Consider the following 24,050-nt stretch of genomic DNA (forward strand, 5'->3'; position numbering starts at 1 on the left):
GGCAATTACAACCTAGATATCACACGTTTTGTGTAATTTCTGATTTTGTGAGTGATGTTGGCCTGAAAGTAGACAAAGCATGTTTGTATCTTGTCAAGCTGAAAATATAAATTGAATTGTGCTTTTTTCTTTCAAATTTATATTAATCTTGTCCTATGATAATGCCATAATGATAAGATAATCTAAGGATAAAAAATGTTATTGAAAATATCGACGTTGGAGTGTCCATGCATTCCAGTTAATCATCATATGCTAGTCTACGACTTTCTGCACTTTCCTTATTAAAACAGAATTAACTATCACAGCAGTCATTTTCTTTGTGATAAACCTGCATTGAACTGAAGTTTCGCATAGTGACGGTTTCATCATGTACCGGTAATAATAATAAACAGTCAAACATAGCTGTACAGCTTCAGGCCGCCAGCAGGAAGCTACTGTAACCCTATTGCTCCTTACACCTGCCCCGCTGGCCCCGGGTAACTAGAGACCCATTGCACTGCTGGTAGTGCTGAGTGAACAGTTGCAACTGCTGCACCGAATGTGCAGTGTTCAACTATTCTTCAGATCATTTATGAGGCCGATATTACTGAAACTATACCCCTTCACAGAATTCAGAGATGTTGAAATCCCTAATCTGAATGTTTTCACTTCATGTTTTACTATTTTGACTTAGATAAAATAGATGAAAATTGACCCACGTGTACGATCTTTTCATCGCTCGCGGCGATCTCTATTACAGTCCCACATATACAGATTCGTGTAAGTTCTCCACACATGGCAAAACTGTACACAATACATTGCAGTCTGAATGCAAATGAACATGGGCGGGGCCACCACAATTTCTTGGACTTTGAGAAAGCTTTCCTGATTGGTTAAAGGTGAGGAAGCTTTTTTCACGCTGGAAATCGTTTCCTTACACTGTCGGCCAATTACAAATGAGTTTATAGAGTGGTAGTGTCATAGCCTTTCAAGTAATCTGTCAATCAAAATAGGGCCGATAATATCGGCCGAAGCATTTCTATTGCAGTTTTTGGGCCGATTTAATCGGCCCGTGACAGAGATAGGGTTAAAGACTGTCTGTAAAAGGACTACCATGGATATCAATCAGTGACCAGTATTTCTATTTCCCCTTTACTATTTTAGTGCCATCTTCCTTGTATCAGCTCCCTTTTCCTTGTCATCAATAAGCAAAAAGGTGCAATGATGGACAAGAAAAATGACAATACTCACTGTTACAGCATTGATATCTGACTCATGGCCAGTGAATGTTTGTTTGCACATTCCTTCCCGGATGTCCCACAGCTTGGCCGAGGCATCGCAGGCGCCGGAGACAAAGGTCCGGTTGTCGGGCGAGAGGGAGAGGCTCATGACATCACCTGTGTGTCCCGTGAAGCCTGTGGTCTGCTGTCCGGTTTCTATGTCCCAAAGGCCACTGTAGAGCGAGTGTGAGGATACAATGACGACAGTTGTTATTCGAACTAATTAAACATACCAAACACTTATTCAGAGATAAAGAAATTCAAGACTGATTGACCATATCTTTGAAACATGCTGTGGATGCATCTATAAGTCAATCATATATAGCATGAAATATTTGATGCAACAACCTATACTTTTATTTAATTTTCTATTTATGATTCCCCCCCCCCCCCCCCCCTTTTGGGGGTGGGGGCACCACTGCATCTACATATCATGGCTAGACCACAGAATGTTATACTGGACTGCACATAAATAGTAAGTTCCCAGTGAATCAACAGAAGTAACACAGTACAGTGAAAGCCAATAACCAGATGGGAGTGCTCAGAATTAAGACCTTACCACATAAGGCAATGTGTGAACACCTGAGCAAGAACGAACATGCTTACCATGACATGTCTCCTGAACTAGTTACTATTTGAGTGTCATCGATGAATCGGCAGCATGATAGGTAACCTGAAGAAATCAGAAAGCAGTTGGCACAGAGATCGTCAGTAATACGGTAACATTCCCCAAAACATACTTCTTTAGTTGGCAGACGTAAACTGCATTTGTGTAGATTTCAGTTTGTATGTTAATAGGCAAGACATAAAAGACACTTTGCACGAGTCAAAATCCGCTGGAGCAGAGAAAGTGTCTAGAGTAATGCAATATTCAATGGTTGCGAGAGTCAAGTTACACATTTGTGTATACTGCACTAACAGACACGGTTATAACAAAATATTGGACACACCAAAGTAAACTTCAGGTCCCAAAATCATAATCTACACATCTTCATACACTTTATTTGTTCCGCTACTGAGATATTATGAAAGGAAACGGCCAGACACAAGAACTCCGCTATAACGTAGTTGCCTGTGTATATTGTAACTATTATATAGGAATGTCACTCTCCTGTTGTCACTAAATAAGCATGCATTTTGTCTAGATGCAATGTATTTGAACTTCCTCCCAATTTACAAAATACAGTGAACACAAATGACTTTATATATCAATCTGCATGTGCTGTGTCTAACATTTTAATAGCAGATTATTGCGATTTTGCTCAGTCAAGTTAATATTACAGTCTGCCCTCTCAATTCACCAGCAGTAACGTGTCATCAAAGGTTCTGTCTTTCCACACACACAAAAAATCAAAGAATTAGGCATGCAGACAATGACATCTGATAAGGTGCTAAACAGATTTCACTTTACATGTCACACCTTTATCCCTGTACTCAAGAAATTAAAACGAACCTTGAGAATAGAGCAGTGACCGAAATCGCTTGAATTTGAACGCCTTTTCATTCATTCGAATGCAAATCTGATGAAATTGGGCAAGAAAACCTATGTACTCTAAAAGACAATAGCTTGGACCTACCAAATATTACAAGAAAAACTTCTCTGTTAATAGAATCACTTACCGGTATGTCCTGGGAGTTCTCTGCTTACACGAACATTGCCTTCTCTGGTCTTGAGGCTATAGATAGAACATATGTTGTCGAGACCGCCGCAGGCCACAAAACTACCAGTAGGAGCATAGGCACAGGTCATCACCCAGCTGGACCGCAGAGGAATTGCATGCACCTGGATGGTAGGAAGGAGGCAAAAATGCATATCACATGAGCAGTATTAAAATGAATAGATGCATAAACTATGGGAAGAACCAGCATATGCACAGGGTAAATACCTCCAATGTAAACTTCAAGCATCTCTTTGGTCACAACAAATCTACATATCATTCTTGCACATATGTCATAATGATTTGGCACCAGTGGTCACATTCTGACACCAAAAGGAAAGTACCGTAACATTCTGGTAACTTTAATAGGTCAAATGATAAATTAAACCTACAGCTTCGACCTAGTTAACTGATTTCAAAACTTTATTCTGATACCTCTCTTGAGCATTGTTTTGGCATCTGTAATTTCAAAATATTGTTTGTTTATTTATTTGAAGAAAGTAATTTGAAGAATTTATGAGGAAGCATGTTCTAGCTACTTTTTATTGAAGCAAATATTTGAAGTCTTTACTTTTTCCATCAATTAAAATGAAAAAAAAAAAAAATCACTGTGAATGCATGCTGAAAACATGCATGCATATACATCATTTGTTGCTCTTGTTTTAGACTGTGCCCTTTAGATATACTTTCCTTTCTACCAACACTTTCCTTTCTAACAAGAACTAACTGCTCTCATGAAGAGCACTCAGTTGGTACATAACTGAATATTTAATTGCTCTGAATATTTTCAACTTTCTGCATTTGGAAAGCACCCTTTTTTTAATGATTCCAAAGCATACAATTCAGCAAGAAAGGTCTGGTTGCTTTTCAAACTCCTCTGATTACTTTTGTACATAACCTCAGCATCTAGGACTGAGGCTCACCATTTGCTAAGTGCATACAATGACAGACATTCTACTTTTAAAACATGTAAAGCATAGTTCATATCGAAGTTGGGGTAAGCAGTTCAAGCAGCATTTCAACTTGGACTTGAGGACAAAAAGTGGATGACTGAAACAGGACATGTTTGTTCGTAATACAAAAATTTAAACTCCTGCTCCATCATTTCATATCATTTTGGTTATTCTCAACTACACAAACAAAAGTGACTGTCACAAAGGCTTACCTTATTAGTTGTGTATGAATCCCAGACTATCAATTTACCATCCTGTGATGCACTCACTAGGTTTCTGCATAAAGATCAGACATGGATATATAGAAAAGATATAATAAACTAAAGCAAATGTGACATCTGCATGCATTCCATGAGGATACTTTAGCCTTTTGGATCTCTGTATTCAGCCACCAGCATCACCCATTATCTCACAATTAAATTATCTTGACCTTGAAGACTGACTTCTAGATCCTTTGTACACTCACAAATATTCCAATTAATTGCTGGCTATCTTGCTAGCTTGTGAACAATTTCTAGTATAGACTGTACTTTACTAGCTGCAGTTGTGGCTAGAAAATATCTTGCTATGCTATCATCTAAATTGACCTTTGACCTTTCATCTCCTTCATTGCATTTCAACCCTTCCTCTAAAACTCCATACTGAGCATTCCTAACTGATGTTGTAACAAAAAGACAAATAATCTAACTCTAACCCAATCATTTATCTCTTTATTCCCATCTGTCCTCCCAAGCTACATGTATATTGCCAGTGTACATTTCCAGCTGCTGTTATAAGCTGAAGCTGAAGTAAATTACCTGTGACTTTAAAGTATTATCGGAAGTCCCCGTACCATTTCTGTATATATATTTTTTTTCAATTCATTCTACTTCTGACATGATATTGCCATGTTCCTGCATAAACTTATGTCTGCAAAGAGAATCTTCAGCCAGATATGTGACCTTGAGGATCTATCATATTTAATCAGCACACAACTCCATATAATCATGTAGATCACCTTGACCATGTAACAAGAAAATATATCAAAGTTGTTTTTCCCCCATTGTGTTTTGTAAATGAGATAGGCAGTGTACTGACAGACAATCCAAAACAACAATGCTTGTAGCATCCTCCAGGGACATACAATATGCATTATAAATACACTGCCTGTAATCTAAGTAATGCTATCATGCCAGCATAAGCATCCAGTAAACTACCAGGAAATAGACACAAAACTGATTCTGTTGACTGATGAACTAAACAAGGAAACAGCAATATATTTCTTTCATTCTGGATTATATTCTCTGCAGTTCTGTATTGACTTAGGGAGTAGTCAAACACAAACATCACAATCACTGCAACATCTGGCAAGCAGACAGATACAGACTGACACTGAAGTCCAGAGGAACAATTCATAATACTCAGTCATGAGGGCTCGCTATGCAAAGATACATGTACAATGTACATGTAGCATCCTGGTACTTGTAGCTTTTGATTTTCTGCTCATTTACACATTCATTTGACTACTATAGAGGGATTTTGTTGTGTCTCATAATTTACCAGTACAGAAAAAAAAAAAAAAATGCAAACACATACATAGACACACAGATAGACAGACAGATAGACAGACAGACAGACAGACAAAATAATCACTCTCAATGTCCATTTGTGAAGAACAAGGACCGGAGTGCACTTTGTTGTCATGTTTTTTTTTTTCATCATTATTTCAATTACTCTTTTTCTCCAGTTCTCACATGAAGCTGTTAGCAGAAAAGAAAAGTTTCTATTTTTCTCAACAATTTCCCTTATAATTGTGTGTACAAGTCTGGCCCAAAGAGAGTTCTTATAAGATTTATGATAATTTTTAATGTACAGTATGCATATAACAGGAATTATCCAGATTTGTGCATGCTGAGATATTGTTGATTTGTTTCTTTTACTTCAATGAAAATGCATAGCTTGAAGCTATACTTTTGCTGATACAACAGGTCACTTGTGACCCACAAATTTCATGCTCCCACAATCACAGTCATTACAGCCCGGTTGTATTTAGCACCCAACATAACAGTTCACATAAATTGTAGATACATGTATACCTAGAAAATGAGCAACCATAGGAGGTAGCATTCCACATGTCCATGCATGTGTCATCCAGATATCAACAATCATTGTATACTATTTATTCCTCTCATCCTCTTATAATCCCATGAAATGGTAAAGGATTTCTTTTAAAGCATGATTTTCTGTTACAATGAAATCATGTCTCTGAAAGTCTCAAAATACATTGTTCTTGCTGACTGTGAGGGGCCTCTAATCTTAAACCTCTGAGGGAATTTCAACAGAAGTGGGCTCATTGAAAGTTTTGATTTTGCATTTTGAAATATATAACATTTAAAGTCATGGTAATGCAACCAAGAAAGATAATTTTAGAAAGTACAATCAATGTCATAATCAAACTTGAAACTACAATAAAAAAAAAAAAAAAGGCGGAGAATATCCCACCTACCCACAGCACACTACGCTTCGGGCAAACTGGGCTGCTATGGCCACCAGAACATGGTGTAAATGTAGCATAACTGGTGAACTGGTATGATTGTGTAAGTTTATGATTTGTTTTCACGAAGTCACAAGTAAAGCCTTTACACTAGTGTGTGGGTTAATGGGATTACAAAAGGTGCATTATAGCTAATCATACATGTCTGAGAAAAGGTGTGAAATCACAGGAAATTCAAGATGTTGCTCAAAATATAAACAGTTGTAGGAATATGGTATGCTCCGCCATATCGCATGCTTCTCCCAAGTAGATCTAGAGTATGTCTGGACAATGTGAGATGAGTTCCAAAATAAAAAAGAAATGGCATGTTTGTAACAAATGCACCGAGTGTCTACTTTCCTTGAAGTAGGTTTCATTTGGATGGACGACTAAATTGATTAAGAGAGCAAGTATTTGGGAATTTGAGCATTTTCACTAAGACTATTTGACCCTATGGCCAAAATCTTTCCCTAAAGCATCACTGTGCAGTAAGGCATGTACCTTATGTGATTAGGTTGATATATTGAGTAATCATAAAGGAATGGAAAAAAAGGTATAATTTCAGCATTACATGGTAGAATTTTAGCATTGTAACCTTCCCTTTGACCCAAGTTTCATTAGGATACCTCAAATGATTTGAAGTTATGCTGTCCACAAAATTGATTACAGATGGAAAGACAGAAGGATGGATGGTCAGAAGGACGGACGGACAGACAACCCGAAAACATAATACCTCCAGTGACACTTTCTGGCAGAGGCATAAAAAAACAAACAAACAAACAAAAAAACATACCTTGAATCTGTACCCCAATGCATCGCATATATTTTTGCCAAATGACCTCGGAGTGTGCGACGAGTTCTCATCTGAATTCTTCCAATTTGATCCATTGTCTGTGTGACTTGCATCAGTGTGGTATCTTGTACTGCCTTCCTAGCATCCTGTAAGACATTGAAAAGTAAATATTTAAAAGTTAAATATCAGTGAGAAATGAAAATCACTGATTTCTCTAAGGAAATGAAATTTTCATGCAACCAGAAGCTAGTGCAAAAATAAATGCACGCAAATATCTTTGTTTTGCTATATGTGCCACTATTGGATGACTTCATTCCGCGGAATTAAAAACATGCAAACTTCATCTTACCCACCCCAGCGTGAAAAATATCCACTTTTACAGTATTCCAGAAGACACAAATGGGTCTGTGATTTACGTCCGAAAACAAATGTGTCCCTGTTCCATACACGCACACACACACACACACACACACACACACACACACACACACACACACACACACATAAAGAACAAAAATATGTTTCTTTCCTGGCTCACTTATATTAAAAAAAATCTCTGGATATAGTTTATTCCAGATATGTGATGATCATGAAAGGGAGGGAGAGAAAAAAAACACCAAAACAAATAAAACAAATGCAACAAAAAATAGCAGTTCTTCTACTTAGCATAAATATTCCACATCAGTGTTCATGAGTAGTTCCATTATCCAAAATACATTTGCAAATATTTGTGAAAGTCAATTCCTTCATTTATATACAGTATTTAGATTAGATTTACTCAGACTGGATATTGGAAGCCATCTTTCATTTTCTTTCTTTCTTTTTTGATCATTGTTATTATAATTTTTTTTTTCTGCTTGAATGTTTCACTTTATCAGAAGAATATTCTCACACATTTTTTTTTAATATTTACTATCAAACTAGGTACCAGCTTTGATATCAAGACAAAAAGAGTGTTCTATTTAAAATCATAAAGGACATACAGGTGATACTTTGAAAGGTGTGGTGCCTGTCGTACCTAAAGACACCTATGCCAATGCACATTATCCATGAATATATATTAAGCTAAATATGACATTAACAATACCACTCATTTTATAATAATTTTTTCCCCAGTTCATTACAAAAATGTTTTGTTGTTCTTTAAACAGGTTATTATGTTTTAGTGAATGCATTCATTTGGCTGTGTGGGTGGTTAATTATGCCCAACAGCAGACATGCATCACCCTGAACCTGCTGGCAATGCTAATGTACACCTAAGCCAGGCAAACACAATGTCCTTGCCAGTTAAGCAATATCAATTACAATAAAAGCCACAGACCATAATACTTTGCTGCAGCAGTAATAGGCAACAGCAGCGCCTGTTTCTATGCCGAGATGAGATATATAGCAACCAGGAAACAAATCAACATGGCGCCAAAAGAGACAAGAGAAACAAGAGAGTGTGGGAAGCACATTAGAGGTTACTCTGTTAACTGCAGTTCTAATCATAAAGAACAAAGATGCATATATCCCCTGTTTGTAGTGGATTTACTACAGATTATGGGTGTGAATTACATGGAAATCTTAGAGAATGCCCTAGGTATTTTGCCACTTTACTAAAAAAAAAAAAAAAAAATCATGATTCATTCTTGCTGCTGAATGCACAAATGATAGCAACAAATATTACAGACACACCAAACAAAAAAAGACAGGAGAAAAGAGAGAAAGATAGAGATAAAGAGAGAGAGTCTACTAAATGTATGTGGAAACGGTGTTACTTAGCAACAAAGGCTGAGGAGCACTTGCTCTACAATGCATGCTGGGATGACTAACCGCTCAGTGCACAGTGTAATGCAGCTAATTATGTATGCAGGGAACACCTCCCTTTTAAGCTCACACAGCAGCTATGGCTGTTGAGGGGCTGCTATGCATGTTCTACGCTCTAGCGGCAGCGCTCTGTGAGCAGTGCACTGTGCACACCCACATGGATGTACACAACTGTACCATTCCACATGTGTATGATGTGTACCTGGTAAAGCCTTGGGTTGTGCATGCATGCACATAAGTATCCAATGAATTGTGTCACATCGTGTAATAGGAAAACATTTTTATCACATACTTTCATGCTCTTGTAAGTTTACAGTACATTTTGTTATGGTTTATGCACAAAATGGACCTCTTCTTAGGAATACTGAGGTAGAGAAAATGTGTGTATTTGTGCTTCCCAAATCCCCTTTTCCCTTCTCTTGGTTGTGCACATCTTTTCAGACTATCTACATGCTGTAATTTGAATAATGGGCACTACAGAGCTAACTCTGAAGAATATGATTTTTTGTATGAAATAAAGCAGACTCTTCATGTGAGCATGAGATATATCACTATTAGATTGGATTATTTTACCCAGGAATGAACAAAAAGAAGGCTGTTTCATTGGAGATTTTTTTTTTAATATGTGAAGTGCATCACATGGAAAACATGATATTTCAACCCGACCGGTTGGCTGACTGTATCTGCATTTCAGAGCTAATTTCTGAAACAAAACTTTGTTTATCTGGTTGCTGATTATCCCCACTGCTTCTTTTCTTCTTCTTCTTCTTCTTCTTCTTTTAAATCAAAGATGAATTACCAATGGAAAGCTCAATTAGAAAAATCAAATACAATTATTAGAAAAATAATATATATGCAACTCTTTATGCTTTTACACATGCCAAATAAGCATTGTCATGTATTCTTACATCTTCTTTTTAAATGAGAATTCTTCTGATACTGATAGTTCCCCATAATTACAATTTGATTTTGCATGCAGAAACCCAAAGCTGTTGGGGTCTTGTTTTTCCACTATTTGTTTTATATATTTGCCTGGCCTACCCTCACACACTCACTTTCAACACACACATAGTCCCCTACCTCATTATGGTGACAGAACTCTGACTAAAAAAAAAAAAAAAAAAAAAAAAAAATCAGGTCTGCTACATGCCCGAAGAATTTAGGTAAAGGCTACAAAGGAATTACTTTGGAAGTGACATTTTAAACTATGCTTTTGCAGTTTGATATTGCTAAAGAATGAAAGAGTCTGTGTGCAAATCTTATGACACATGTATGAACAAGTCATACCCAAATCAAAATATATTATTAAAACAGGTACCAGCCATCTTCACAGATGGAAAATGAACAAACAAACAAACAAACCATGCTGCTATCAAAAGCACCAGACTAAAACAGTCTCTTGATATTGCTTTGGGCGAGGCAGCTTATTTCTACCCGATTACGCGGTGCGCCTGATTACCAGTACACAGAAAGCATGTCTCATCAGCAAGTCACACATAATCATGAACAACTTTACACACATTACACACAATATATGTGATACATGTATGTAAATGCTCAGGACACCCATCACACATGCAAGTTGCTGGACCCAGCATCTGTGACAGATTACCCTGATCCTCACCAATGATGCCTAATAAAGCTCATATCTACATCAGCATTAATACACCAATAATTATTTCAGAAAACAAGATAGTGTCAAGGTTTTTGCTTTTCTTTTGACAAATGCTGACACCATTAGCTTTAAAATTGCCTTATAAATTACAAATGTATGTTGCTCTATGCTTGCAAAAGCCAAACAAGTCAAACTACTGTATACGCCATATATTTAGTGAGTCTAATTTTTTTTGGCGAATTGGGACTAAATATACAATTTTGCGGGTGGTTAAGTTCGCGATCGTGGAGTACAGTATTGAGCAGAGAAATGTACATGCATGCACATGCACATTCATGTCAGGATCATCGTTAATATTTTCACGTTTTTAAATTCGTGAATATGAAAATCTCAAGAAATATTTGGCATATACACTACAGTACATGCAAGTTGTGTATTTGTCATAATTGTGTGTGTAGCATTTAAGCGTGTTTGTGCTGCAAACATACATGCATCAGAAATGTCTATACAGTGTGTGTGTGTGTGTGTGTGTGTGTGTGTTGTGAATGCAGTTGGAATGCCGAGCAATCATGGATTGTTGTGTTGCTTGCTTGTGAATGTGGTGCATGCTCAGCGTGGTTCCGACATGCCAAGCTCTCGGTCTGTAGCTGTGGGCGTGTGTGGGAGTGTGGTGTAAGGACAATAAATTAAAGTTATGTGGTGCATGTGTTTGCCAAAAGTCCTGGACTACTTGGCATCAATATCTTTCTTCAAAAAACATACTTCATACAATATAAGTGTATTTCAATCAGTGAGAAGGGATGTAAAATAAGGTCTCTCATGACAAAGTCTACAAATTTAGCTGAAGCCTACCATATTATGAGGCAAGTTTTGTGGAAATGTCCTATCTGTAAGTCAATTACGGAAAGTACATGCTTTACAGATACCTGATAACCTGGAAACTGTTGTGTGTGCCCCTAGCAATTTGTAAAATACATGAATATATGGAAAGTCTACAAAGTAAGCATATTGCAACCAAAAAGGCTAACTCGCGTGAACTTTAGTATCTTTACACAGACGACAAAAATATTGTACAAGTGACGCAATCGTGCTCAAGGGGAGGTAGCACAGTCTTCACCTCTTGACAATAGAAGGTATGCTCTTGGCAACTTCAGCGACGTTCATTCAAGTTTAGCGCCCCTGGTTTATGCATGACAAATCAGTAACCAGGATGCCATGCACTGACCAATAACATCACTCCCTCGTTGCTAGGGGAGGAGTCTATCTGCGGAGTTAAATCCAAATCTTTGGACACATTTCTGTTCCGCTAAAAGTCAGAAAATCATAGCCTGGAAGAAACTAATTTCTTGCCTTTCTTTTAATCATTTAGCTTCGAAATTTCAGCAGATGATAGAAAAACATGATACCGTACTACAAAATAATGTCAAAAACAAAAATTTTATGGTTTTGACCGATTTTGATGACCTGACTTCAAACTCGCTTTTCTTGGCTCAACCATCAGCGACTTTCAGATCCTTTTGTCGTGGCGAGTCACATATGTTTGTTATGAAAGGTTGGACATATTTACTATTAAGCGAGGTGTTCTGAAAGTATAAGAGAGACTGTTTTGTATAGAGTTACTGTTCTATCTGTTGAGACACTGCAGCAGCAACAAGATTTATGCTAGTAACTTTATGTAGCATCAGACATATAACATGTATCTGCCATCTGCCTGTAATTTCTGATATGCAGGGGGGGGGGGGGGGGGGGAGCATCTGTTGGGGAATGCCCACCTGTTCTTTGTGGTCTCTCACTATTCCAGCAATGTTTCTTGACATTTCTTTTATGAATCACTTTGTATTAATGCTCATATTCTAAATCCCTGAACATGAAATGTGCAGGATTATTACTTTTTTTCTTTCAAAATGGAATCAAAAGCACAAATGTAAAATTGTGAACCAATGGTCAACTGTTGGCCACATCTGTGAAGGCATGTATGGTATAGTCTATTATATGCTGTAAAAGCAGAAATTTTTGCATGCATGAATTTTTTGAACATTTTGCGAGAAGCCAAGATTCGCAAAATAGAAATGTATGCAAAAGTTCATATAGTACACTTCATCCACTGAATGCCAGTAGCAATACACAGAAATTTCATGCAACGAAAAGGGTTATCGGCTCCAATTTCCGAAAATTTCATGCCGTGAATATTTCTGGTTTTACAGTTCATTAGGTGAATCTTTGATTTATCTTGTTGCCAATAACTTCCTAAGAACATTATACAAATAGTGCATGCTCTATCATGCACCATACTAGATTATAGAACGACAAACAATAAATTACCCTGAGTGCCGTTTTGTTTCACTGAGACTGCAGGCTGAAGTGAAATGAACTGCACGAGGGATAAATTAGTATTTGGTGTTCTACAGTCCAGTAATGGTGTATCAATAGAACATGCACTGAATTGTTTTGGTTAATAGACCCCTCGATCTACGTTATGCATTTTGCGTACTGTAAAAGTGGTTTCTTTCGCGTACAGATACTTTCGCGGTTTCCATCGGTGCCGACCTTTTCGCGTGTGTTTAAATTCGCGGTCAGCAAAATCTGTGAATTCACAGTCGGCAAAAACTGTTTTATTTTGCACATGAAAACCCAAACTATAATCCAATTATTCTTTTATTCATTACATAGAAATTAAAATTAAATGCAGGCTTACCTGAAATCCCGTCTCTTGAGTACTTTATAATATACGGACCGCACGCGTGGGGCACGCACACAGGAGTTGACCTACATTGCGTGGTATCGCTGTGTGTGTGTGTTGATCATCAATACACTCAATGTGCGGAATCTTCGTGTGTGCATGTGCGCAATTACAAGCGGCGAGTTCAAAACATTTCCTTGCGTGGTTAATTTCACGCGACCTTTCAAAACATTTTCTCGTGATGTTAAATTCGCGGTTCAACCTCAAAGCGTGAAAAGCGCGAAAATAAAACCACCGCGAAAGAAACCACTTTTACAGTAGGTCTAGGCCCTACTGGATCTTAATTTTTTTTTACTGATTTCATGCCCGCAAAGTACAACGTTCAACCTACCTGCTGCGTATCGTTGCATAGAAATTGTAAGTGTAAGCATGCTCTATAAGTATTTTGGTTTCGGCACGACTGTGCACTATACCGAAATTTTTGCACAATGACGTGATGCAATCTAAACAATCGCAATGCATAATACTTGGCCCATCTAATTTCACTGATTATATAACTGAAAACATCTATGCCTGCATACTACATGCACTTGTCATAAACAATTCCACCTGCACAGATTTAATCAAGGAGGTTCAGGAGAATGGTGTCACAACTGTCTTACTTCCTTTGAACCCATGTTCGAAGCCGGCACTCATATATTTGAAGTATGTAAAAAAATAGATCTGCTGCATAGATAGGAAGACAACTGACTTGTGTCTAATTGCAAAATCACCAGCCACTTTCTAAGGAAGATATGTCTCTGTGATGGTAATTACTTTTTGCCATCCCTACTTATAAAAGATAGGTGATATATAATGGTAAAGACACAGGGATACACAAATAGAAATTGTGCAAAAAATGATGAAATAAAAAGGAAAATTACTTGACTGGGCATGCAGTGGAACTAATCTGATATATCAATTAATAATGAACTACCAGTATACTTGAAGAATATCCCGTACCAGTTTGATTTGCGAGAATATTAAGTGGAAAAGTGATAAAACCAGCTTTCCAGGAGGGTATAGCTTTAAACACTTTCACATGACACAGCTCTGATTTATTATTTTGCACATATTTTCGATGATATGACTTTTGTCTTATGTTTTATCACTAGTTAAATTTCATGTCAGTGCTTAATGAAAACATGTGTTCAGTCCACCTAACAATATGTAAAGAGTTCAAAATATATCTTCAGACTGCTCCAAAAGACAGCGGCTTCAAACCTTGATCCTCAAAGGCACACATGCACCTGTGAAATTCTTTAGTCCATCCATAGAAAACTGGCAGCTCTCTGAACAATTTAAGCAAGTTGGAACTCCAATTCTTGAAACTCCTTGCTGCAACTGTGCATGCATGCAAAAGGCAATCCCCTTATCAACACCATAATAAAATATGCACTACCATACACACCAAATGAATAGCAATGATAGAGCAATTGATTCATGTCTGCTCAAACAACCCCTTCTCGAGGGCCTCAGTGATGCATGGATACATACATCATCACTGCACAAGTTACCACGCTGGTAATGTAGCGCTTGAAATAGCTTGTCTCTGCCTGAGTAAAGGCATGTTGATATTCTAAGAGCTATTTTGGTTGGCTCCAGCACCCTCACTAGCAGCATTACTGGACTGATACTTCCCCCATGCTTTATTCAGCTTTTCTGAATGGAAAATTAAGAGGTCAGCTTCTGTCTTCTGTATTTCTTTTGCCAATCTCTATACATCAGAAATCTATGTATCAGCCTTCCCCCAATACGTATTTGTCCAGCGCACTTGAAAATCTATGTCAATCCCCGTTCTAACAGAGCCTTTCAAACGTAGAGTTACTGCAGCAACATCCAGGTAATACCATGATAATCTTTTTACACTGCCTGTTAGAACAATTCCCGCAAAATGTTGCTCGGACATAGCTGCAGTAACTTATGCTACATTCTATCCTAGCCAGCAGGGTAATTGCTACGACACTACCCTGACGTTAATGCGACACCCTGGCATCTCTCCTACTAGAACGCAACTGCAGTAAACGCGTCCTTTGATACACTCAACACGCATGCGCAATAGTGAAGACAGAGAATGACTGACACACCGCACACTGATCACATACATGGATTGTGACCACTGATCTCTCAGGGTGTTCAGACGCAAAAAAATTATACTAGACAGTATAGCTATACAATGTATTTATACGTTTGAACGCTAATGAAACGACATATAACGAAACGACGGTCAGAGCATCGTTTTGAACTAGAACTCAATAACGAATCAGCATTCCATCATGTCCATTGTGCTTCTGAACGTATGGCGACCATAGAACGGTATAACTGGGCGGGGCTTAATGGGAGTGCGCACGAAAGGTGACCCCATAGCTGTCACTCATGACCATAACAGTATGCGCAGTGGGAAACTGCACATCTATACGATACGTTTTCCAGAATGGTTGAGATTAGCGTCTGAACAGTCTGTCCGCTAAACGATGATTGTTTATACATCGTTTCTTTATGAAGTTTTGGCATAAACTGGCTTGCGTCTGAACAGGGGGACTATGTAGTTGAGGTCAGTGATTGTGAACATGTTTTGTTTACAGACATGTGACGCTGGCCAGTTGGCGGAGTAGTCACATTGGTGGACACACCCCCTTCACAGAAACCTACCTGGGTTAGGTTTTCAGAGCGTGTCTGTTCAAACGGTACTACTCCTCGCTCTCTCCTGTGGTTTTATTGGAATTTCAGAGGAATTTTGTTCTGCAGATGTTGTCATGATGTTGCAGCAGCAAGGTCTGTTAAAACATGGCTTCAGTCAACCAATTGCCCAAATAGCACGGTCTCAAAGTGAGCCATCATCACACAAAGTTTTTAACCTTCATTGACAGTGCTTAGGTTCATGCATGCCACAATCCACACAATGTAGCAGACGACTTTGGGAACAGCATTGCAACAGTACATGGGAATTAAAAATTGGAAGGCTTCCATTACAATGTACACAAGCATGTACTTTTCACATGTGTCTGCAGTTATTTAAAGATATCTGAGCAGGATTACCAAACACATGAAACATAAATGTCATGGAATAAAACTAGCTGAAACTAGCCCTAATTCAGCATGCCTTGAATGGTTAACATTGATCAAACGGTAGAAATGAACTTTTTCCTTATAAAGTTTATTTCAAACATATTAAAATAAAGTGGCATGACTAACCTAAGCTTCTCTGCATGTGCTCTGGCACATGTTAGCTGGAACAGTAAAAACTTATTTCACGAGATTAACAGAAGGGCTGACTACAACAGACCCAGTCCACAGTACGGACAAAGTTGAACCTTCAAAACAATATCAAAACTAAACATATTGTATAGTGAATTTTTCACAGCCCATCAGGTTGATGTGTGCTTTCTAAACAAACTATGCATTATATGCATTTGTGGTAAACTAACTATTTTTTGTGTGTGGTAAAAACAACATAATTACATCAATTAGGGGCAAGTCCAAGATAAGGTCCCCTCAGAAGGCAAAATTTCATCTTTGCTCAATATTGACATGTTTGGTATCATTTTGAAGCTTATGAGTTGAAGTTTTGATTTCCATGGAGGAAAAAATGATATTATGTAAGTTTATGCAAATTTCAAGGGCTCATTTGCATAAATGTGAAACACAGCGTTACGTATGGGACATTTATAAAAATTCATATTAATTCAAAGGAAAGCAAATGATATTTGATTAATATGTGGACATAAGAAGTTCATCAAATAGTTTAACTTGGTATAAAAATTTAGGGATTATGCAAATGATTATGCGAATTAGCTCATGTCCTATCATGAGATGTCCCATACGTAACAAATTGAGGTCATTTTTTTAGGTTTTTTCTGAAATTGCTAAGGATATTTTAATGCCCTTTTGGAAAGTTCTAATTTATTGTTTAGAGAAATTAAATACCATAGAAAAAAGAAAAAACAGTAAAAGAAATATATTCTATTAGGCATTGAAATAATGTTACGTATGGGACAAATGCGTTACGTATGGGACATCCTCATACATATTGCATGTGAATGCATGTAGCTAGCTGGGACGGTCTCTCAGTACACAAATGGTCAATCATCCTGAAGAAAGCATCCCAACATTGTAGCTACTTTTTGAGTTTTAGACACTTGAAACAATGCATGTACTTGACTGAACAATTTTCAGAAAGGGGGAGGGGAAAATGGCAAAATACACAATGAAAAATCAGCATTAAAGGGATGGTATGGTTTTTGTAGATATGGGGATTCAGTTTTCAACATTTAATGAGATGATTGGAAACAAATTATATGAATTACTAAAGAGCATACAATCCTAAGACTAGAGGAATTCAAAGTTTATGTGACGGAGATCCAATTTGAAATGGTTGTGATATATACAAAAAATATATAAAGTAAAATGATTCCTTTTTATTGCAAGTGATACACAAATTGTCCTTATTCAGTTTCAATAGTTAGCCACGACAAAATTCATGGGTATACATACTGAGGTGTGACTCGAATCAATGACCTGACTGCTAGACAGACATCATCTACTCGATCACTGGGGTTCCATGCAGCAGGTATTGCTTATTTATTGAAATTAATATTTCTTGTGTCAAGTCATTTTTTATTGAAACTAAATGGCAACTGCCCTTCATCAATGGAAGTAAACACTTTGAACTTTTCAATTTTTCAGTAGTAACTATCCTGATAAAAATAGGGCATACATACTCAGGTTGGTCATACAAAATACAGAATATGATTAGATATGATTATGATGGTATGGGGAATATTGTTCCCTTGTCAATCTGGAACAGCATTTGAGTAATTTCAACTGATTCTAACTCAATGATTATGCAAAAATTTGTTTATATATTATTTTGCAAAATACCCATATAAACTTGGTTCTCTACACACTAAACGAATGGGGGACAAAGGGCATGTATACTCAGGTTGGTCATAAATATATAAAAATATGATTGAATATGATTAAATGATGGTGAATATTCGGGGAATAATGTTTCCTTGACAATCTGGATCAGTATTTGAGTAGTTTCAACTGATTTTACTACAATAATTATGCAAAATACCCATAAACATGGTTCTTCACACACTAAATGAATGGGGGACAAACTGTCCCATACGTAACTGTCCCATACGTAACACGTCATGTCTGTCTTTAATTAGAACCTGTAATTAGAGCTTTTTGCCTAATGACATGAAACTCACCTGTGATAATCTTGAGTGTTGTGACTTTCATCACAGTGAGTTACAAGTTGTAGAATGAAATACTTTCAGAGAGTTTTGAGGTTGAAAAAAATGTTCAAAAAAACAAAAGTTTTCTGGTCCCATACGTAACGGCACATATTTTCTCTTCTAGGATATAATTGTCATGGTCATTTTTCTCAATTTTTTACATGTTTATACTTCTCCTAGATATCAATCACCATGATGAAGTTCAATATGATCAAAGGCCATTAACACTATTTTTCAGGTCATAAAAGTCTCTGAATGTCCCATACGTAACGCGCGCATTATCTTGGACTTGCCCTTAGTTTATTAACATCAAATTGCCATAGAACATATATATATTTTGTTTGTTTGTTTGTTTGTTTGTTTGTTTGTTTGTTTGTGGTCAAGAGAGTACTGGGTATTGCTTAGATCCATTTCCTGATTCAATTCAAAAAGTTTACTGAGGAGATCTCTATCCATATTCCCATTTCATCTCCCTGAACACTGTCAAATTGTTCCACCACTGGTCACAGTAAGTACTGTTCCCTGTACTAAAGGTTGCTCTCCTACGCTTTTAAAATCATTTTAGAAGTCATCAATTTTGAAGTATAAAAATGTATCATCAGTTATGCACTTTGTTGGAAATTCAAACTTATTATACAAATATTAGAAGCTGAAATGGTAGATAAATCCTCTCATTTAAGTTGAAATGCAAAGATAATCATCAGTGACTTGTAATTGCTGATTGGGTATAATACTTACGCCTGCTACATAATTCTAGCCCGCTGGTCTAACCGCCAAGTATTTTAGTAAATGATATTTTCAACAGAGGTTCTCACATTTACTTGCGAAATTATATAAACCATATTAACCTGTTTCCCCCACAATTCTCCGAGAGCCTATAATGCCCCTTCACAAGATTATTTTTACAGGTCCACAGAGAACAGACAAGTTGGTAATCAACCTGTGCAAAAGCAGTCAAGCAATACATGTATTCCCTTTCCAAGGTCAACTACATACATGTGCCATCGAACAAAGAAAATATCGATCGGGCGCGAGGTATGAATAAAGTGAGCGCTGATGGGCTCACAAACTAATTTGTAATACACAAACGAGGCACCTGAATGGGGTCAGCGAAAGCAAAAATCTACTGAGCTCAGCTTTGATCGCTATGTACATCTTCATGCAAGTTTTATACCAAACAAAGCGCACACTACACAGATTCTGATGAAAGTCGCCCCCCACAAGTATCTTTGACCAACTGTTGCATATAGAGGCCTGGCAGTGGAGCTTCAGTTGTACAAGTGTAGCGTGCATGCTTTGCAAAATAAACGTAGCATGTTTGGAAGCCAGTACATAACTTTGTGGGGGACAACACAAAATGGAGATTAGACAGTTATGGAAGAATTCATACTAACATTTTAATAAAATAGCAAGTAGTACAGCTGAGCTCAATAGAAATACTGCCCTACTCGAAAGGCAAGTTGTATTCATTTTGCTTTAAATATTCATGTTCATTGTCCAGGAATCATATAAGTGGAAGCAAGAAATGTTTTCCTTTAATCCGCCAACTATATTTACGTGCAAACGGTACCATGCCCCCACAGAAGCAATCAAAGCTGTCCCCCACCCAAAAGTTTGCAATGATCTCAGGTAAGAGTCTGCAAGGATGCGTGAAATGATAATTTCGTGATGAATTTGTCTTGTTGACAAGTGACGTCGATTTTGTAAACAAAATTACAATTTCATGATGAAATTGGTATTTTGTTTACAAAATTGTCACATAATGACGAAATTGTAATTTCATCAAGGAAATTGACATTGTCACTTATCAACAGAAGACATTTTCTTTTTTTTTTAAAGAGACCATGCGACACTTGACACCCCATACTTAAAGGACAAGTTCACCTTCATAAACATAAGGATTGAGAGAATGTAGCAATATTAGTAGAACACATCATTGAAAATTTGAGGAAAATCAGACAATCCGTTCAAAAGTTATGAATTTTTGAAGTTTTTGTGCAGTACCCGCTGGATGAGAAGACTACTGCAGTGTATGAATAACTTAGATGTCACATGCGTACAACAATATAAGGAAAATATAAAGAGAATTTCACAAAATTCCATCTTTTGAAAAAAGTACACATTCCCCTGAGTTGTTACTGACAAATGTTATGGGTAATATTATTCCCCCTGCATTTAGAAAGAGGCAAGTCAAGTTCACTTTTATTATGCGAAAAAAGTGAAAATATGTTGAATTTTCTTTTACATTTTCTTTATACTGTTGTACGCATATGACTCACAAGCTGTAGTAGTCTCCTCATCCAGCGGTTCCAACACAAAAATTTTAAAAAATTCATAACTTTTGCATCGATTGTGCAATTTTCCTCAAACTTTCACTGATGTGTTCTACTAATATTGTTGCATTTTCTCAATCCTTATGTTTATGAAGGTGAACTTGTCCTGTAACTATGAGCTTATCCTCAAAGTTAAGGATCATTGTCTGAATGTGACTATTGGTTCTCTCTTGAAATGAATCCCTTCACAGAAACGATGTAAACATAAGACCCAGAGGTCTCGCACTGAGTATCGCATGTTCACCTTTCACGCATCCTTGCAGACTCTTACCTGAGATCATTGCAAACTTTTGGGTGGGGGACAGCTTTGATTGCTTCTGTGGGGGAATGGTATCCATTTGCATATTCCATCGCACTGGTAAAAAATACCTGCCAAGTACACCGTACTTAGACAGTTTGACTATGCATTTTTTTTTTTCAGACTTAAATGTAAAAAACTGCTCCCCCCCCCCCCCCCATTCAATCCTGCCCAACCCATGACGCTACCAGGAAAAACTTTGAAACAACATTTTTTTTGTTTTTGTTTTTGTTTTTTTAAATAGGGGGTTGTGGGATCAATGTGTTAAGAACATAAATTGTCACCCTTGTGACAAGGCACTGGGTTTGGTGACAAATTTGACCATGTGTTTGTCTACTCCCCCCCCCCCCCCAAAAAAAAAAAAAAAGAAAATCACTAGATCTGCCATGACCAAAGTAGAAACTAGTAACCAATCTTGACAGTAGCCAATCGAGGCACTAACTTAGCTTATCTCTTCTGGTTCTCGATAGAAGATTCATAAAAGGGTTTCTTCAATTTGGGGGCTTTACATCCCTGGATCCGCCATGAATAAATGTGAAACTAACTCATAGTATTAATTTAGCTCCATCACTTCTGGTTCTACAGAAGAAGATTTTTAAAGATTCTTTTTTTTTTGCCCCCCCCCCCCCCCCCCCCTCCTTGCAGGGCATGATGCCCATTCTAACAAACTGAGATCCTATCCCCCTAGGGATGCTACCTGCCATGTTTGGTGAAAATCTGTAATGGGGTTTTCAAGAAGATGAAGAAAATGTAAAAAGTTTATGCACGACACATGCTGGACAATGAGTGATCGCAATAGCTCATTTGAGCCAGGTGAGCTAAAAGAAAAACCCTGTTGATATAAAAAATAAAATAAAATGCTATATTCTAATATCTGCATTTAATGCATTAAGCCAAAATATTAAAAGTACGTATGTTGAAAGTGGATTGGGGTTACGATGGGGCAAACTTACCAAACAAAAGAATGCTCTCATAAATATCAGTCTTAGAGCACATTACAGATTCAATATTTTCATGGTTTTATGACATCCCATTCACTTTTTATTTTAAAGGTTAAGCATACAAGACATGTTGTACAAAACAGAAACACATATATTCACATGCTTACAAAAATAAAGTAAAAATGCATATACTCACCCTGATGTGATTTTTTAAGGTTTCGGCTTCTTGCCGTAGAGAGTCTAATTCACTTGCCATTGTTTACCTAATTAAAACACAAACCTGTATCAGCAAAGAGAACACAGAGAAAATGAAAGACTAATTAGTTTCGAACATGAGCAGCCAAAAATAAAAATAAAAAATAAATAAATAAATGAATAAAAATCAGTAAATAAATATACAACATGTATATAATCCAGATTGCAGTTAACACTTTCTACTACACTGAATGAAGTGCAATGTTGAACAGCCAAATATATATAGACAGTAAGAGGAAAAGTTCTCAATGTGAGGAAAATGCAAGTTCAGTAATAATATTCGGTTTAACTACATTTCGATCAGCTTTCCAAAAAAAAAACATTTCCTTCAGAGCTCTATCAATTGCAGAAGATCATTTCCAAATTGTATTTCATGCAAATACACAGAGCAACTATATATTTTATATGACATGTACGCAAAACGTAAAGAGAAGAAAAAGAAGAAAAGTATCAAATATTCTGAAAGATCAATTTGTACAATGAATATTCACAGTGCTGCGTGAACAGCTAACATGTACAAGTACACACCACTTCAGTTTGCTCTGGCTGGTATACAGTTTCTGTACTTGCCTTCTGCTATCATCCTGAACTACTTGACAAAAGATGCATGTATTACACTCACTGCCACCAAATTGCACACAAAATAATGCAGAGCAATGCACAGATGAGCTTAGCTGCCTACAAGGCAAATACACTATAATGTACTTCATGCATACTGTACTCTGTACACAGCCCAGCAGACGCTCCACTTCATTCAGACATACGCACACAGCACACATCTGACACATACAATGTATGCAAGATTCAGTATGCCGTCTACAACACAATAAATTTGTCATGTAGAACCAAGGTTAAAATAAGCATGGTGTATTCTAAATGAGATGAAAGTGTCCTCAACCTCCATCCAAATACTGAAAAAAAAAAGTGAAATGGGGAGGGGTATAGTGACAATTAGTGGAGTTTTAGATTTTCCTTAAAAGTTTTTTATTTTTTATTTTTAGTGAAGTCAGCAGTCTATGGATAATTTCTACAAAATACAACCATCTTGGTCACACTATTGAAGAGTGTTTTGAGCTGTATTCATCTTTATCTTGTATTATCACATTGATATCCATCTTTTCAAACATGTTCTATAACACTCACAACAGATCACAAAGAATGACAAGTTTCCTCTGCTCCCTCTAACATATGAGAAATTGCTTCCTTTAATTTGATTTCACTTGTTTCTGCGTAAGTATATACAAATGTACATTATGAGTTTATCTTTCTTCCATCAACAGAGAATAGTATTTAAAGATAAATCAATAAATGACACAGTAAATACAGAAATATGTGAGGCACTTTTGCGCGTTTACACTGAAATGAAGGCGGCCGAACCACGGCCAAGCCTCGCACTGTAAACGGGGTCTATGTCTGAAAAGGCACATCAGCGAAATAAAACTGAAATGAGGCAAACAGTTCTTTTGTCAGTGACGATGAACGATTCAACAATTGTCCATTGTCCTGAATGTGCTCATCAAGATGCACATAATCAGGTGGCATAAGACCTTTTTACCTTTGACCTCGTCGAGCTTGACCAATATTCAAACTTACATGTAACTGGCACCTTCAGATGATGTACATGTAGTGTGAATTTGGTAGTCATACAATGTAGCTCAA

At 37.1% G+C, this 24,050-nt stretch overlaps 1 protein-coding gene across 1 annotated transcript in view; it reads right to left on the reverse strand.

The window, feature by feature from the left end:
- LOC139735880 (guanine nucleotide-binding protein subunit beta) overlaps positions 1–24,050 on the reverse strand; it is a 65,262-nt gene that overhangs the window by 7,513 nt on the left and 33,699 nt on the right. Inside the window, exons 3-8 of the mRNA XM_071646629.1 lie at positions 22,333–22,416; positions 7,176–7,321; positions 4,083–4,146; positions 2,880–3,042; positions 1,866–1,932; positions 1,231–1,432 (exon numbers count right to left, since the gene is read on the reverse strand). Of these exons, the coding sequence (XP_071502730.1) occupies positions 1,231–1,432; positions 1,866–1,932; positions 2,880–3,042; positions 4,083–4,146; positions 7,176–7,321; positions 22,333–22,392 (702 nt within the window). The 5' untranslated portion in view covers positions 22,393–22,416. The remainder of the gene's footprint in view (positions 1–1,230; positions 1,433–1,865; positions 1,933–2,879; positions 3,043–4,082; positions 4,147–7,175; positions 7,322–22,332; positions 22,417–24,050) is intronic.

This window comes from Diadema antillarum, unplaced genomic scaffold (assembly GCF_040938485.1).
Source record: "Diadema antillarum isolate AM-2024a unplaced genomic scaffold, OU_Dant_1.0 seq00000604_RagTag, whole genome shotgun sequence".
NCBI classification, from domain to species: Eukaryota; Metazoa; Echinodermata; class Echinoidea; order Diadematoida; family Diadematidae; genus Diadema; species Diadema antillarum.